This window comes from Aspergillus japonicus (assembly GCF_003184785.1).
Source record: "Aspergillus japonicus CBS 114.51 unplaced genomic scaffold BO86scaffold_2, whole genome shotgun sequence".
NCBI lineage: Eukaryota > Fungi > Ascomycota > Eurotiomycetes > Eurotiales > Aspergillaceae > Aspergillus > Aspergillus japonicus.
Genome location: NW_020291639.1, coordinates 323,819 through 340,240, shown reverse-complemented (window position 1 = coordinate 340,240; position 16,422 = coordinate 323,819). Strand labels below are relative to the sequence as shown.

The window sequence follows — 16,422 nt, the reverse complement described above, 5'->3', positions numbered from 1 at the left end:
TTTTACTCGCCCAATCACCCTCAGGGAGTAGAAGTACGGACACCAGAGCAGTGCACATCAGATGAAGACCCGAGAGTGAGGTAACTTGCGTGGTGGTGGCGACGGCACCGAGATAACGAACCACAAGTAACCGAAGGCAACAGGCCGAGGCAGGTTGGGCCGCCAAAAGTACCAAGTAAGCAGGGGTATCTGTTCGGAGCGGGATAGCTTGCTTGCTTGTTTGACAACAGAGTGTTCTGCAAATCAGCAAAGTGAGACGTACAACTGGCAAACACTCTGTGCAAGATCAGAATCACTCTACATGTAAGCATTACTCGAACGGAATATGTCATGTCGGGGCTGCAGGAGTCTTCTTCTGTATGGACTGTGCTGTACAGTACATATGGGATTGCTTTGCCTCTCCAACGAGGCCAATCGAACATCAGATTTAAGCGCCTGCATCAGCACTAAAGCAAGTCAGTTGCTCTGGGGCGTCACCTGACAGCGGGGGTTGAGATCGAGTTTCAGCTACCGGTCTCCTCCGACCTCTTCCTTCCTTCTCTTCTCTCCTCAGCTCATAGCAAACTCGACTTAGACAATGGGCTCCGTCAACAACTCGGTGGAGAACCATGGCAACAATTCAGGATTCTGGGTGGGCATAAATCATGGCCACATTCATCTCGCCTCAGGTACGTCTTTGTGGAGCCCGATCTACTGGCTCAGGCGACTTCACAGTACCTTATTGATTTTCTTCTCTACAGAGAAGCTTCCAGTTGCAGCAGACGCGGCCTTCAACGCGCATGGAAACGATCATCTAGGCTGTCTTCCAGGGACAAGGACGGAAATTCTGGACGCGATAAACAAGTGGGCGAAATCGACTTCCCGAGAGTCCATATTCTGTTGGGTGACTGGGGGCGCGGGGACCGGCAAGTCGTCCATTGCCTCCGAAGCTGCGAGGACACTTGATAAGGAGGGGCTACTCGGCGCGAGTTTCTTCTTCAAGCGAGGTGGGGGAGACCGTGGGCACGCCAAAGCGATTGTTTCCTACCCTGGCGCAACAATTGGCGCAGCAAGTCTCGGAGCTCAAGCCACTTCTTGCAAACGCGATTGAAGAAAACCCGGATATTGCGGAGAGGTCCTTGAAAGAACAATGGGAAAGGCTGTGTCTCCGGCCATTGTTGGCACTAGAACACGATCGCACCATCGCCAGGGTTGTCGTGATCGATGCTTTGGATGAGTGCGACTCGGAAATACACAGAGACGATTTGACAACTATACTGCAGCTGTTGCCACAGGTCCAGCAGGCGAAGTCGCTGCTGCTACGATTTGTCCTGACGGGTCGACCAGAACGTTCAATCGGACTCGCCCTTGGCAAAACGGAGCCTTATCTCTACCGTGTAAATCTCAACAATGTTCACCAGCAAGCGATCGATCGGGACATCTTTACTTTCTTGGAGCATCGCCTTTCGGAGATTCGGGCCCAGCATCAACTAGACAATGGCTGGCCGGGCAACGAAGCTCTAAACTGGCTTCTGGACCGAGCCAGGCCACTGTTCATTGCTGCCGTCACCCTGTGTCGTTTTATTGGAGATACTAATTGGGACCCGGAAGAACGCCTCGAGGCGGTTCTTGAGGACCAGACTCACTATGTATCGAAACTGGATGAGGTCTATTTACCAGTCCTCAGACAGATTACCTGAGGGCAGAGCCATGGAGAAACCCAGGTTGTGATTGCCGAGTTGAAGATACTGGTTGGATCGATCATCTTGCTTGTGAGGCCTCTCTCATCTACCGCACTTGCTGCAATTCTGGGAGTCACGCACACCAAGATTCACACACGACTGAGTCAGCTCTACTCGTTTCTCGACGTTCCTACCGATCACACACAGCCAGTGAGAATCCTCCATATCTCGTTTCGTGATTACCTTCTTGATCAGCGAACCAAGGAGACAGACTCCAGCAAACAGTTCTGGGTAGACGAAAAGGGAGTACACCAACATCTTACTACTCAATGTCTGCGAGCTATGAGCACCTCCCTCCGAAAGAACTTTCTAGGTCTCGCAGACGATTGCACATGTCGGAGGGACGTTGATCCCGCTTGGATAAATAGCCGCTTGCCTCAGCATCTGACTTATGCTAGTCGTTACTGGATACATCATCTAGCACGAAGCCAGAATCCTTCAGCTCTGGTAGAGCAGTCCTTCTTGTTTCTGCAGGAACATTTTCTTCATTGGATAGAAATCTTGAGTTTTCAAGGACTTATATACGAAGTCGTTATGATACTGGACCTTTTGCAGTCCTTTATGGAGGTGAGTGCCCGCATCGCATCAATGGAAGGCAACTGATCAGGTTAGACTAGCCAAGACCCTGCGATAAACGCATTCCTTCACGACGCCAGACGCTTCATCCTTAGCAACAGCGAGCTCGCGGATCTTGCGCCCCTACAGATCTACTCTTCAGGGCTCATATTTATCCCCAAAAGTTCAATCATTCGCAATCGATTCTCTGCAGACATGTCTAGCTGGATACGCGGGACACCGATGTTCGAAGAGTACTGGGGGCCTGGTATACAGACCCTTCGGTCAACTGAAGCAATCTTGAACTCGGAGCGAAGATTGAGAGAAGAGGTTCGGTCAATCGTGTTCTCGCCGGATGGCAGGCTGCTGGTATCAACACATCAGGAGGGGATAGTTGAATTCTGGAACGCCACCACGGGCCAGCACCAACAAACTGTTCAGACTCATTCGACTTGCATCAGATGCACGGATCTTTCGGAGAAGGGCGCGGTGCTAGCCATCGGCTCTCAAGATGGTAGTATTGAACTCTGGAACACCGATACAGGCGAGTGTGCCAAGCCTTTCGAGAGCCATGCTAGTGCAGTATGCTGTGTAGTGTTCTCGCCTGATGGTTCAATGCTGGCAGTGGCTTTTGAAGACGGTCGTCTCGGGGTCTGCGATCTGACCACAGGCACTCAACAATACATTACCCGTGGTGACCGCACACCACACTCGCTTGCTTTCGCAGCAGGAGGGGGACTATTAATCTCTGTTGATAGTTATAGTGTCGGCCGCTATACCGTCGAGGTCTTTGATGCGGCTTCAATGGAACTACTGGACCTGTTTGAGTCCAAGCGTGCTCAAATATCTTGGCCGCAATTGTCATCTGATGGTCGCTTCCTAGCGTTCCTTGCCGAAGGGTATATTGATATCCGGAGTGTCAAAGCAAAAGTCCTATGTGGCAGGCTAGCAACTCGTGGAGACACCGGGCAAATAGTGTTCTCTCGAGATTGCAGCATGCTCGCATTCAACACAAGCGCAAGCAAGATCTCGCTCTGGAACCTTAACAATGGCAGTACTTACGAGATTGATCATGGTCATCCTGACCGGCCAGAGGCTCTTGCCTTCTCACCAAATAGCAGATTGCTTGTATCGGGCTATCGCAACATCTTGAAGCTCTGGGATCTTTCGATCGACCAGATACAGCATGCATCTCGGCCCAGGTATCACGTTGCGCGTTGGATCGTGCCGTCACCCAATGGTGAACTACTTGCATCCGGCTCCGAGGAAGGCCGCGTCAGGCTCTGGAATCCAAGAACCGGTGAATGCACTGCTATCCTAGGTAGGCATAAACATATGTGCACCCTCTACTTTTCACCGTGTGGAAATCGAATTGCCACAGGAGGCAAAGACTCGCTTGTGAAACTGTGGAACATACACACCCGAAATCTCGAGGCGAGCTGGGACCAAAATTCGGAGGTGGTTTCTATTCGCTTTTCACCCCGCGGAGATATTCTGGCTTCAAACTGCTCTGGGGGGCTCATCGACCTCTGGGAGCTCGGTCATGACGAACCGAAGCCCTTGCCTCAGATCCAGTCCCAGGCTGGAAACGACATCGCCTTCGTGGCCAATGGAAGGCTACTCGTCCGTTCCGAGGAGAACTCAATCGGACTATACAATCCTCGCACAAGCCAGTCGATTCGCCTCATTGAGATTCCCGAATGGCGTTCACTCCTCATCAGATCCATGATGCTCTCACCCGACGGTCGAAGAGTCGCATTCGAGCTGGATGACAACACCATCCGCGTTTGGGACGCAAAGGACGCACAATTCGAGCGGACTTTCACCGGGACACATGCCGCCTGGGCAAGTCGCATTGCCTTGATTCATGTGTATGAAAGGGAATGGCTCTGTGTCAATGGGGAAAAGATTCTCTGGCTACCGCCGCAACAACGCGCGGCCGCTTTGGCGTACAAGAAGGGAACCCTGGTGATCGTCCATGAGTCCGGAAGATTTAGTATGATCTTGTGTCTTATCTAGCCCTAGCTGAGAGACCCTATCGTAACTGGTGAAGAATCGAGAGGACTGGTTTGATACTGTCAGTCCAAATGCACACCGCTACACATACCAACAGTCTTACATTTCTAACCTAGATAATAGTGCCTGCAGCCAGACCGCAAACTCATACATGCTATACAAATTCAAACCTAGTACTTCAGCACCACCTCCTTCAACTTCTCGAAATCCGGCAGCCCCAGTCCAGTAACCGGATCCCAGCCGACGGTCGCATTCCAGTACGCCCAGGGGATGATCCCGGCGCCCGGGACGGTCTCCCCGGACTGCGGGTCCGTGCCGTCGCAGCCGACCGACTGGCCCAGCGTCACATCGGTGAATCGCTTGCTTACGTCCTTGCTGTACAGCAGGGGGTTCAGGTACCCGAGGGCGGGCTTGCCGGCGCGCAGGCGGGCGTCGTTGAGGAGGGAGACCAAGGCGGCGAAGACGGGGGCCGCGGCCGAGGTGCCGCCCGTGCCGACGGTGGTGTTGCCCTCGATGACCACGTAGCTGGGTTTGCGTTAGCAGGGTTGGGGTTTCTGACTTCGATCATCGATTTGGGGGTATGGGGTGTGGGGTGTGGGGTGTGGGTGCAGAAACATACGGAGGATCATAGCTGTGGGTCGAGACGTCGGGGAACGCGCGGCCGCTGAAGTTGGCGTACTGCGAGTAGTACGTCTTGGTCTCCTTGGTGATGTGGTGCGACAGGTACTTCTCCACCGCGTCGTGCTGGTACCACGCCTGCGGGAAGTAGTTGCTGAAGCCGCCGGAGCTGCCCGTCCAGGCGATCTCGGGCCCGTAGGACTGCGTGCCGCCGATGGCTGTCACGTACGGGCAGGTCGCCGGGAAGGTCGGCTGGAATTGCGGGCGGTTGCTGCCGTCTCCGGCGCGGCAGGCGGAGCCGATTCCTGTTTCTGGGGTTAGGATGGGGCCGATGATGGAGGGGTTATGAGCTGGGCTGGGCTGGCTTACCTTCGTCGCCGGAGGATTCGATGATGGAGATACCGCGGAGGCCCATCAGGCCGATCAGGTTGCAGACGCGCTTGGCGTAGTACTCGGGAACGGTCTGGGGAGGTTAGTGAGGGACACGGTTCGTGGTTGGCTGGGGTGGTGGCATACCTGCTCGTCATCGCCGTAGGAGTTGGAGATGACTTGGGGCAGAGCGGAGTTGGGCTTCGACAGCAGGTACTCGTAGTACGGGAGGTAGGGCTCGTTCGAGTCGTCCGCAGCAGTGGGCTCATCGGGATCGGGGATGAAAGGACTGCGCTTGTTAGCTTACTTTGCTGTCGTCATTCGGAGAGTAGTGCGGGGCTCACGCAAGACCGCCAGTGATGAAGGCAGTGATCGGCAGAGGGTGGGCAACACCGACGAGCAGCTCGACATCCAAATCGGCCTCGCCGTCACTCTCGGTCGCAGGGTCTTGGTCGTTGACACCACCGTTGATGAGTTCAACGTCGAACTCCTGGTAGGGGAGGTTGTAGTATTTCTCGAAAGCGGCAAGGTCGGAGTACGAGGCAGACTCGTTCAAGAAGTTGCCGAAGCCGATCTTACTGCCCGACGAGGCGCTGGGGGTGTAGCTGCCGAAGTTGTACATCTCCTTCAGGCAGGCAAGGGTGATACGCTCGGCGCAGGTAGAGTTGGAGCTTCTCTTGGTGTGTTGCGCCGGGAGCTGCACCGTCAGCTTCGACAGCTCCGCCTGGGCGTTGTCCTTGCCGAAGTAGGTGGTCGGCGAGATCAGGTCAATCGTGTCGACCAGGCTCTCCGGAATGGAGTACTGGGTGGTGCGCAGCTTGGTGGAAGAGCCGCTCTGGTAGTAGGCAAAGGTGGTGTTGAGGAGCTTGTTCACCGTGCTGACGGGCGCAGCGAAGTTCACCATGCTGCCATCCTGCGAGATCTGGGTGATGTTTGCACTGCGCAGCCAGCTGACGACAGCGTCGGCGTTGGCCACGGGGAACTCCTTGTTGATGTCCTCCAAGTCCAGCCATTGGCCGTACTGGGCTTCACCAGGAGTGGCAAGGGCGGTGAGCTTGGCCTGAAGCTTGTCCAGGTTTTGACGGTTCAGCGCAATCGACAAACTGATGGTGTTGCCCTGAGCAGCATCCTCGAGGTAAGTCCAACTGGCAGGGACGGCCGCCAGCTTCTCGTGGACGATGGCCTGGGCTGAAGCCGCCAGAGAGCACAAGAGTGCCGTATACAGGCCGGTGGTATGCATCTTGACAAGACAGAGCGTTTCCCAGGAGGTGCACAACTGGGTTGGGGAAATGTCGGGGGAACACCGCTGTTATAAGTGCGCGGGCGGGTCGGTGAGGTCATATCGCGCATCGACGTGGTTTTTGATTACCGGCAGCAGGAAGCTGCATCGTTTGGTCGGATCGAAGCTGCCTGCAGGCACACCGACGGGGTTCCTTCAACCCATTTCGTAATTCGTTAAGCTAATGCAGGTGGACGGGACCTGCAGATTGCTGCTATTTGTCGTGCAATTCCTCAGGGCACCCCGGACAATATGGGCTCGGCTCTGTAAGCGATGTCGTGATAAGAATGGGGTTGTTTACCCTCGACCCTCGTCCGGAGTCCGTCGGGGTAAATCTGCCCCGCTGGATGATAAGGTGTCTTGCTCAACCACGCCATTTCTGGCTGTTGCCTATCCTTTGCCGATGTCTTACTCGCAAAATTGGTCGACGAGCTCAGCCGAACATGCGGTAGTGAACTGTCGTCGTGAGCGATGGACAGTGTCGGATTCTTGACGACGGATGGTGCAATGGCCAGCAAAACAGGGTCATTGGCGAGAAGAAATGGTCGGCAAATTCGCTTGAACTAGCCAAGGTAAACAAGCACGGGGCCGAATGCTTAACCTTTCTTGACTATGGCGTGGTTGCGATCGGCGCAATTCCTTCTGCTCCAGTTATCGGCGCCGCCAGTTCCGGGGCAGTGGGTCGCATTCCCTCGGCCAGCCATTCGAGTTGGAAATCAGGGAGACACGAGTTGCCCGGGTACCTAGGCAGCAAGCATGCATGAGGTGAGGTTCCGATTTTTGTACCTTCATTCGCTTTGATTTGGGAATGTGTAAGCACAAAACCTAGCTTCTCACATCAACTGGGTCCCATAGCTCAGTTGGTTAGAGCGTAACGCTAATAACGTTAAAGTCGAGGGTTCGACCCCCTCTGGGACCATCTTTTTGCATTCCTTTACACATTCTCATGTGTTTTTTGGTGCTCTCAACGGAAGCCCTCATCAGAGCCACAGACGATTGGCGATGAATTGTAGCTTCAGTGTGCTCGGATGATGTTATCTCCTCTTGATCAGCTCACTCCGGGCTGTGGGACGCTCTCGAATTGTTCTTGGGATTGCTTATTTTGAATTTCCAGTTATGATATATATTTTACCCGAGGGATAGGACCACGCCTGTGCACTCTTTGACATCGAATAACCGTGCTGAACAAATAGCAGTGGAGACTCATGTGAGGATCGATTCTTGCTTCAACAGGTTATTAGCATGATCTTTCCTCAAATAGGAAGTTCTATACTTACTCCCATAGATATAGATAAAGTACAAGATCCCAACTGTTATAGTTGACATTGAGATACTACAGTGAGTAGAGGACGAAGCAGTAGATGAGTGATAACCTTTCCAAACAGACTAAACAAGACAAATAACACCAACCAGACAAAGACTACAAACTCACAGGCACATGACCTTCGACCTTTGACCTTTCCCACCATTCCACCTTCTCTCCTACACTCAATCCTTTTCAATTGCTTCACTCAGTCACTCGGACGCCGGCCTTCATGTTTCTGCCCAGAATAGTCTGGTATCTGTAACACCCCAAGAAACCTGGATACAGAGTCGCGTGGAAATCATCTTTCATTGTCACAAAGCTGCCACGGGTCTCAAAGCTACATCGCGGTCGCTTGTTTGACTCTTATCAGTGGTAAGAATCGGTGGATTCATTGGTATTCCATGCAATGGATCAATCAGGATGCAGTGAGTCTGAGGTGTTATCACCACTTGGTAAACTTAGCACTAAGTTGACTAGATCGACAGGAGCTTCTACTTCACTTTTCTACCCATCAGTCCTGCAATCGCCCCTCTTGGCTTGACTATCATATTTCCGCAAAACCTGCAGAGTGGCATAGTAACTGAAAGGCAATGCGAAGAACCACAAACCACAGTTGATACTCGCTGTCGCAATCAGCGCGGTCGGAACAGCCTGGACACCAAATCCCACAGCCACGCCAGCCGTCTCAATGCCCCTCAGTAACGAGCTGTAGCGAATTTGATCGCCTGGGGAATCAGACAAGTTGCCGATGCACCAATATATATAGTTCTCGACGAAGCCAAGGCTGATGCGTTCGAAGAGATACAAACCAAACCCCCGTCCGAATGAGCGCTGATCACCCCAATCCAGGACCGGCTGTGTATGGCGATACTCGTTTTGGATCACCACAGCCCATATCCAGGTGGTGCTGTTCAACGCAGCAATCAGAATGTATGTGATGATTGCCCGCTTCTTGCGGCTTTTCAGCCAAGGTAGATCAACCAATGACCCCCCAAGCCAAGTAGCCAGTGTGCCTACGACGGCGGACAGAAAGCTTCCCAGAGCTCGCGACCGGACGGTGAAATACGTCGCGAGATACGTGCCCGGATACGCTTGAATCCAGCCAAAGTACCAGAATAGTGGCATGAGCAGCAAGATTGACCTGCTGCGCATTAGTCGCCACATGATTCGACCTTCCTCACGCCACTCAACCCCACGAGGGGCTTCGATCCGCGTTCCGTCGTCGCGTTGCACCTTCTCTGGATTCGACAGCAGTGGTCCGAACACCAAGCCGAGGCACTGAATGGCGATGAAACCAAGATAAGTCTGGTACCCGACTTGGCCTTTATGGTTGACGTTGTGGTTAAGAGCAAGTGAAATTGCTCCGCCAATGATGTTCCCAAAGTTCCGGAAGGTGAACCACGTTGCTAGGTAGCGGCCGCGTTTGTGCTGCTCAGGGTAGCCGGTTGCAATGGCCCCCTCGACACTCCAAAAGAAACCTGCACTGATACCGCAGACCACTGAGCCAAAATAAACGAGCCAGGTGACACCGGTACGGTTGTTCACGTATAGTCCTGCTGCATACAGCGGGTAACCAATGGACCCAAGCGTGAGGGTCCAGCGAAAGCCGATGAGGTTGGTCACCCATGGACCTGCAAAGCAGGTGACTGTCATGAAAGCATAGAGAAGAGCGTTTGCGGCGTTGACAAGATTGGGACTCTGAGAGCCGCCAACTCCGAGGCCATTCATGGCGCTCCAGATACCAGGAGCACAAAATGCGCAAAGCCCGACGACGAGGATTTGGAAGAGTGTGCTCCGGAAGGATCGGAGATGGGCTTGTTGACGCTCTTGTTGAGAGGTGGACATACTCGCTATGTCAGTCATGCTTGCTTCCTGATCTACTTTGGGAAATGGCGCCATGATGACAAGTGCGAGACACTTCTATGTCGCTGTCTGTTTTATCTGCTCTTCCAGATGCAAGGGGCTTGACTTATGTCTGCAAACACGACGATCGTTTCTACCGGGTGCTTGATCACGTAACCGTGCCCATGCATGGCACAAGCAAAGATACCCCTCAGCACATCTTGGCAGTGAATGATCCCGGTCTGGAGCATATCGACACCAATCATTGCAGCTCTCCATTGCTTTGTGACCCTGTGAGATAAGAGAGCGAACTTACCCCGCTTGTTGCCGGATAAGCTAGAAATTGCAACTCAACTTTCGCCTACATTTCATCCACCGGATCGTCCTGAAAGACTGCAGAATCACTGAAATGGCCGCAGTCACGGAAGAGATTCAGATCGGAGAACTCTCACTGGATGGGCAACAGTTGGAAGGCTGGGTCACTTTCGAGTCGTTCAAGCTCCCTACGTCTAATCAGCGTCGACTTGGACCTCCTCACCCAAAGGGGACCGTAATCCCACTTGCGCTGCGTCCTTCGCGGGAGACCTCCGCTGAGATTACACTCGATGGTGTTATTGCCACTATCGAATCTCTTCAAAGAAAAGATAACAGTCTCACGAAGCATCTCGCACGCCACGGAACCATTCTCTTCCGTGACTTGCCTATTCACAATGCAGAGGACTTCAGCAACTTCACTCACGCATTCGGCTACAAACCACACGAGATTATTGGTATTGTGGTTGATAGACCCCTGCTTGCGCCTAATGTCGCGCCGGCCAATGAAGCACCCAAGGAAGTTCTCATCTACAACCACAACGAGTCTCCACAAGTTCCTCACGCACCAGAATACGTCTTCTTTTATGGCCATCGTGCGCCAATGCAGGGCGGTGAATCGCCAATCTCCTCTTCCCTCGAGCTCTTTAACCGCGCCCAGCGTGAGATCCCGGAGTTCATCGACGAATTAGCCGAGAAAGGCGTCCTCAGTCGCGTGACTTATAAGCTTCAGCAGCAGTTCGCAGGCGGCTCGACAATGCGGCAGGCCTTCGGAAAGGAGTTCCAGCCAGGTGATGACGAGGAAACCAAGCGTCGCAAGGTGGAGGCTCAGATTGCGCGCTACGGACGCGGGGAATACACGACCTGGGAATGGTCAAAAGACGACGACGGCCAGACGCAGCTGGTTCTCACGCACCGCCTCCCTGCTATTCGGACGCAGCCGGAAACTAATCTTCCTACGCTCTTCACAGGACTGGCGGCGTATTGGAAGAGAGGGCAGGCCAAGTCAGGTGCACGGAGAAACGACACGCAGCAGCTCTTCGGGGACGGCACGCCGATTCCAGACAAGTATCTGGCGCACTTGACGAGGATCACAGACGAGATCCGGGTACTGCATCGTTGGGAGAAGGGCGATGTGTTGGTGTTTGATAATATTGTGGCGCAGCATGGTCGGGAGCCGTGGCTTGGGGAGCAGTCGGATCGCGTGGTCATGGCGAGCTTGTTTGATGGGGCAGCCGTGCCCGGGGCGTATGGGTTTGGGGACTGGGCCCAGGTGGTGCAGGCTGCGGAGTAGTCCTAGATTTGGTGGAGTGAGTGGGGTGCTACATGCATGCCATAAGTCTGAGTGTATTGTACTACAATTCTGTGGTAGTTCCAATACCGAGCTTCTGGTGGAACGCGGTTTGCCGGATTAGGCAATCCTGCCTCCGGGCTCCAGTCATATACAGACTACACATGACATGCATGATGCGGCGCATTTAGTGATTATTTGAATAGACGTTCCTGACACAATGTAAGGTATAGCTCGTCAGCTGCGTAACCATACTGCATGTGTCAAGCTTGTTTGGACCCGACACCATCGAAGCAGTGGTATGATCCCGACCATCGACTACGAAGCGGTATTACTCTCTTGACAAATATTGCTTGCATATATCGCTGTAACCAGAGGTCTAATGCCTCTCCCACAGCGATATACTAGGTAGTTATTAACGTCGCACGCCAACCATCCTGCGCGCCGCGACCCGCCTGCAGCGATAGTCACCTCCGCACAAACATAGCAAGCAACAGCTAACAATAGCTTCTGTCCTCATAACCACGATCTAGACCCTTCGCCAGCAATTCATAGCTGAAGAGCAGACATAAATATCGCGAAGAATCCTCCCAAATCACACCTTCATCACCCAACAGCATCTCCCATTGCTATCATCTCATCTCATCTCATCTCGTCTCGTCTCATCTACCGAAGACCCCTTCCCCAAAATTCAAAATGAAGACCTCCACCATCCTCGCCATCCTGGGCGCCGCCTCCTGCGCCGTCGCCATCCGCTGCACCCAGGGCATGACCTACTGCGGCACCTCCCTGGTCAAGAAGGGTATTCCCTCCTGCTCGAGCACAAGTAGCACATAGCACAAGCACAATCACAAGCACAAACCCAGAACCCAACCCTAGGGCTTCACAACCCAGCCCAAACAACCAACACACCCCCAACCACCAATGTGAACAAATCAAGCGAAGACTAACTAACCACCTCACTTCCACTGTCTCGTGGACGGATAGGCAACTACGCCCAAGACATGCAAACCGCCCTCCAGCGCGAGGGGATCGCCCCGACCTCCCACCAGCTGCTGGATTCGCTGTACCTGTGCACCGCCGACGAGGACTACCTGATCTACCGGACCACGTGCCGTCGCGGCGCGTGCCAGGATAACGGGGTCAGTCGGGATGATACCTGTATTGGCACGGAGGAGCAGCCGCAGGAGCAGAACCGGGATCAGAACCAGGAGCAGGATGTTGGTCTGGGCCAGGACCAGGGGGGTCAGAATGCGGTGAGTTACTCCTCTTGGGGGTGGGAGGGTAGGGGTGGGTGCTGATGCTGATGCTGATGCTGGGATTGGGGTTGGTAGGGGCCTTATACTACTGTCACCTTTTAGAGGGTGATTAGGGTTGATTTTAGTGGTGGAGGGGGTTGTTATGCGCGGTTGGTCTGGGGGCGATGAGGGAGGAAGGGTTAGGGCTGGGGATGGGAAGGGGTGGTGGTGGATTTAGTATAGTTTGTGTTGGGTCATTTACTCTCGGGGTAGCGCATAGCAGAATGGTACTGGGTTAATCTGGAGTTCTAGGTCGTAGGTGCATTCTGTAACTCTTCAATATGTTAGACACGGAGTCGTCTGTGCTATCAAGCTAAGCATGGCAGCAAGAATCTCCACAACATCAACCACCACAACCCCATCACTACGAATCAAGTACCACCACACCAGGAGTCTTAACACACCTAAGGTCACATCAAGAAGTCAAACCCCCCGAAATCACCGCTCCGGAGAAAGAAACCCATCCGGCAAATCAGCCCGCCACGCAAACGTCTCCCCAAAAGTCTCATCCTCCCCGACGACAATCCGTTACGTGACCTTGGCAAACTCGCGTCATCAGTCTCAACCGCTCGATAATATTTGCGGGGGTGACGCTCTCGCGTTCCGGGTCGACCCGCATTACCCGACTCTTGCGGAAGTCATACAGATCCATATGGGCGCAGGCAAACGCCTTCTCACAAACGAGCAGATCACCCACTTTGACGGCCGTGGTCGTGAAGAGTCCCAGCCCCGAGGACTGTGTCGGGCGCACTGCGACAGGGCCGACGTAGATGGCGCGGTCCAGCAGCGGTGGGGAGCGCCTCGTGGCCGCGCGCTGCATCTCCTTGAAGGGAAACACCCCCGTCCGCTGCTCTGCGAGCCGGGCCTTGGCGCGCGCGAACTCGCTCTGCGCGAGGCGATTCCCGGGGAATGCCTTCTCAAGCACCCTATGTACCTCGCAGGAGTCGGCAAAGCGCTGGAGATGCTACAACGCTTGGGCTTTGCGGAAGAGGGCTTTCTCCGAGGACTGGGGGAGTGGTTCGAGATCGCGAAGGGCGGCGTCAAACTGATGGGATCGGAGGAAGGTCAGAGCGCGGTTGAGCTTGATGGTGATGGTCAGGGCCTCGTCCGGTGTGGATGAGGAGGATAGAGCCTGAGTGTAGCTGTCCTCGGTGATTAGCTTCTGTGCGCAGGAAACCGCAATCCGCATGTCTTACCAATCGATCGCACGACGATATTTCCCGGCATTGAAGGCATCATTTCCCTTCGCCTTCCACTGCATGGCACCCAACTCGGGCCCGACCAACTGTCGGCGCCACTGCACCGGCACCATGATGTCCCAATCAGACAGAACGCGCAGGTCAGAAGGATGGTCCACGCGGATCGCACAAGGGCTGACACCAGGAATATGCAGATACGGTTCAACCACCACCAGCACCGTCCCTTCAGATAATCCCCCACGAGCGAAGACTCCAGTCCCCTGGTTATGCAGCTGCAGCATAATCACATTCCCCGCCTCGTCTTCCGTGACAGCTCCCACAACGACGCGGAAGTCGGTCGGTGTCAGTGTCCGTAGAAGAATGTACTGCCCGCGGTGGTGGGTTTCGCGCTTCAAGTAATCGACCATGGTTTTGGTGAGGTGCTCTAACGGGGTTGTGCAGGGGGCGTAGGCGGGGGAAAGGGGGAACGAGAACATTGGCCCCTCTGTCCAGTGGTGTCCCCGAACCTTGAAGAGTTGAGGAAGCTCGGCACGAAGATGCTTGGTTGAGGGGTACTCCTCGCCTTTATGAGACTGGGCGAACTCGAACCGGAGCTTGTGCTTGTGGAGGAAATCGGCGTTTAAAGGAGTGTTAATCCCTTGAGATGGGAGAGATGACATTTTGAGGGTGGGAGTCAGGGTAACAGGGGGACTTCGAAGTGTACCGGACTGGAAAAGAGAAGGATAGAGGTGAGATGTGGAGAGAAGGATGGAAGGGAAATTTGAGAGAGGAGGAAGACGAGGGTGTGTTGTTGTTGATGTTGTTGATGTTGTGGTGGTGGTGGTGGTGGTGGTGGTGGTGGTGGTGATGATGGCTGTTTGGTGGAAGGTACGGAGTAACACATCCAACATTTAAGGGAGTGTCAACTCCAATTCACATGGATGCTTACCCACCTTTTCACATCAGCTCTCGTTCCAAGATGCGCAGATCTTCGCTCGATACTTCTACGGGAATTTTCGAACCCACAATGTCATTTGCAGTCAGAGCCTGGTTTTATGCCCCAAGTACAGTACAGTGAGTGCCTTGGGCCCCTAACGTCGTTCAGGGTAGAGAGTTCTTAAACCAGCCAATTCAGATGCTAACAGCAGAGCAGATTCCTGTATACGAAGTGACACGTGAGGGATTGCATTTTTCTCTTCGGATCCAGTCGTATTTCCGAGTTTCAAGGTCGAACCTCTCTCGTTCGTCGAGAGCATACTATCGCGGGATTATACACTACCCGACTCTACCTCTGCATACGAAACGGGGTCATTTCACCATGTATCAAGTGCTGTAAAATACCTTCTTACTGCATCTCTCTCATCTGAAACTAAAAGATCCGCGGTGTTTTCCTGTAGTACTACCGCTAAAAGCCAGGTGGAGGCTAAGTCAAAGCGATATAACCGGAAACTCCCTCCTACTATCTCAGCATCGCAGCCATGTTCTTTCTGCAAAAGAGCCTGCATCAAAGACTTCCAGGATATTTAATACCTCAAAGAATATATAATATCCCCATAATCATCCAAACACCCTCTCATCACCAGGCCCCATTTCCAAAAGATAGCCGGTAAGTCCTTGACCGTCTAACTCCAAACCCCCACCATGACACGTCCAATCTACTTCCAGCACATTGTCAACGCTCTGGAAGAACTCTTCCCCCCGTCCGAGGGATATATCTACAAGCGCGGCTGGACCATCAACCCCCTGACCCAGGCAGAAAACCTGACCCTCAACGAGGTCCTCGAGCTCTCGACCCCCGGGTCCACCACGTTCCTGGTGGTGGTCGGCGGCCACGAGCGGCCCCCCGAGAAGAACGCATTGCTATGGCGGTTGAACCATCTGAAAATGCTGGTTCCCCACAGCGCCGGACGCTACCTGGACTTCGAGGGACTTGTCATCGTTGGCAAAAAGTGTCGATTCTACTCGCTAAATTGCGAGCAGCGGCGACGACTTTTGAGGAAAGATCCCCGCGCCCTCCATGCGCGGAACCGGCGGAACGAGTATCGGATAGTGGGGGAGATGTCGGCCATTCACCAGATTCTGAGTGGGTTTAAGGTCTTGTGTCAGAAGAATAGTTTCTGGGTGGCGCCGCCTGGAGCGTCGCCGGCGTCGGAGCCGGAGCTGCAGTAGGGAGGCAACTTTTGCCTGCTTCGGGAGGTTCGTAGATCTCTTTGTTTGTCGATGAGATTCATCTGCAGAGTATTTGGAAAAATCCCTTTGTTTTGATTTTGGACATCGGTCGGCCAATCCGACTAATGACGTCTCCATCTCTGACCTGCTGCATGACATTCATAATCGTACAACGTTTATGCTCATATATTTTTCCCTATATCCGGATTACACACCTATTGTATCAACCTGTATGTGCTTCTGCCTTACAATCTTGACACACTACCGTGCTGACATGGACCTCGTACTCGACTGAGTTGGTAGTCTACATGCTGTTACGTGTTTGCTACTCCCAATCCTCTTGTAGCCAACAAATACTTTCTTAATTAAGCCTGCTCGGCCTAAGCCACCAAGTCCAAAACTCCATCCAATCACTGATTGAAAAGAGAAGACACATACAGCAGAAACAAAAAAAAAAAAAAAAAAAAA

General features: G+C 53.5%; 8 protein-coding genes and 1 non-coding gene across 9 annotated transcripts; 6 read left to right on the top strand and 3 right to left on the bottom strand.

Moving 5' to 3' along the window:
* Positions 1-577: 577 nt before the first annotated feature.
* BO86DRAFT_394643 (uncharacterized protein) lies at positions 578-1,679 on the top strand (the record flags this gene model as incomplete). The annotated part of the gene is made up of 3 exons (XM_025673235.1): positions 578-668; positions 741-986; positions 1,054-1,679. The coding sequence occupies 3 exons, from the start codon at positions 578-580 to the stop codon at positions 1,677-1,679; spliced, it is 963 nt and encodes a 320-aa protein (XP_025532741.1).
* Positions 1,680-2,211: 532 nt separating this feature from the next.
* On the top strand, positions 2,212-4,460 carry BO86DRAFT_73359 (WD40 repeat domain-containing protein). Its single transcript, XM_025677616.1, has 4 exons — positions 2,212-2,288; positions 2,339-2,820; positions 2,902-4,353; positions 4,416-4,460. The coding sequence occupies exons 2-3, from the start codon at positions 2,493-2,495 to the stop codon at positions 4,293-4,295; spliced, it is 1,722 nt and encodes a 573-aa protein (XP_025532740.1). The 5' UTR covers positions 2,212-2,288; positions 2,339-2,492; the 3' UTR covers positions 4,296-4,353; positions 4,416-4,460.
* A 2-nt stretch (positions 4,461-4,462) lies between these two features.
* Positions 4,463-6,519, bottom strand: BO86DRAFT_394641 (S53 family peptidase; the record flags this gene model as incomplete). Its single annotated transcript, XM_025673234.1, has 5 exons — positions 4,463-4,817; positions 4,912-5,215; positions 5,280-5,373; positions 5,427-5,568; positions 5,624-6,519. The coding sequence occupies 5 exons, from the start codon at positions 6,517-6,519 to the stop codon at positions 4,463-4,465; spliced, it is 1,791 nt and encodes a 596-aa protein (XP_025532739.1).
* An 884-nt stretch (positions 6,520-7,403) lies between these two features.
* Positions 7,404-7,477, top strand: BO86DRAFT_t28. The gene has a single exon. It is a non-coding gene; the product is annotated as a tRNA-Ile (tRNA).
* An 891-nt stretch (positions 7,478-8,368) lies between these two features.
* On the bottom strand, positions 8,369-9,763 carry BO86DRAFT_444671 (MFS general substrate transporter; the record flags this gene model as incomplete). Its single annotated transcript, XM_025676398.1, has 2 exons — positions 8,369-9,678; positions 9,712-9,763. The coding sequence occupies 2 exons, from the start codon at positions 9,761-9,763 to the stop codon at positions 8,369-8,371; spliced, it is 1,362 nt and encodes a 453-aa protein (XP_025532738.1).
* A 272-nt stretch (positions 9,764-10,035) lies between these two features.
* BO86DRAFT_384859 (Clavaminate synthase-like protein) lies at positions 10,036-11,335 on the top strand. The gene has a single exon (XM_025670975.1). The coding sequence runs from the start codon at positions 10,116-10,118 to the stop codon at positions 11,310-11,312; it is 1,197 nt and encodes a 398-aa protein (XP_025532737.1). The 5' UTR covers positions 10,036-10,115; the 3' UTR covers positions 11,313-11,335.
* A 670-nt stretch (positions 11,336-12,005) lies between these two features.
* Positions 12,006-12,670, top strand: BO86DRAFT_374820 (uncharacterized protein; the record flags this gene model as incomplete). The annotated part of the gene is made up of 3 exons (XM_025670453.1): positions 12,006-12,111; positions 12,297-12,565; positions 12,644-12,670. 3 exons carry the CDS (start codon positions 12,006-12,008, stop codon positions 12,668-12,670), a joined length of 402 nt encoding a protein of 133 aa, XP_025532736.1.
* A 19-nt stretch (positions 12,671-12,689) lies between these two features.
* BO86DRAFT_414900 (TPR domain protein) lies at positions 12,690-14,465 on the bottom strand (the record flags this gene model as incomplete). The annotated part of the gene is made up of 4 exons (XM_025674877.1): positions 12,690-12,837; positions 13,345-13,533; positions 13,576-13,749; positions 13,804-14,465. The coding sequence occupies 4 exons, from the start codon at positions 14,463-14,465 to the stop codon at positions 12,690-12,692; spliced, it is 1,173 nt and encodes a 390-aa protein (XP_025532735.1).
* Positions 14,466-15,426: 961 nt separating this feature from the next.
* Positions 15,427-15,954, top strand: BO86DRAFT_394636 (uncharacterized protein; the record flags this gene model as incomplete). Its single annotated transcript, XM_025673233.1, has 1 exon — positions 15,427-15,954. One exon carries the CDS (start codon positions 15,427-15,429, stop codon positions 15,952-15,954), a length of 528 nt encoding a protein of 175 aa, XP_025532734.1.
* Between the last annotated feature and the right edge of the window lie 468 nt (positions 15,955-16,422).

Excerpts from the sequence above, each read along its gene's own strand:
- BO86DRAFT_384859 (XM_025670975.1), top strand. The coding sequence starts at position 10,116 with ATGGCCGCAGTCACGGAAGAGATTCAGATCGGAGAACTCTCACTGGAT.
- BO86DRAFT_73359 (XM_025677616.1), top strand. The coding sequence starts at position 2,493 with ATGTCTAGCTGGATACGCGGGACACCGATGTTCGAAGAGTACTGGGGG. Across the intron at positions 2,821-2,901 it reads ACTCTGGAACACCGATACAG|TGGCTTTTGAAGACGGTCGT; the intron begins GCGAGTGTGCCA and ends CAATGCTGGCAG.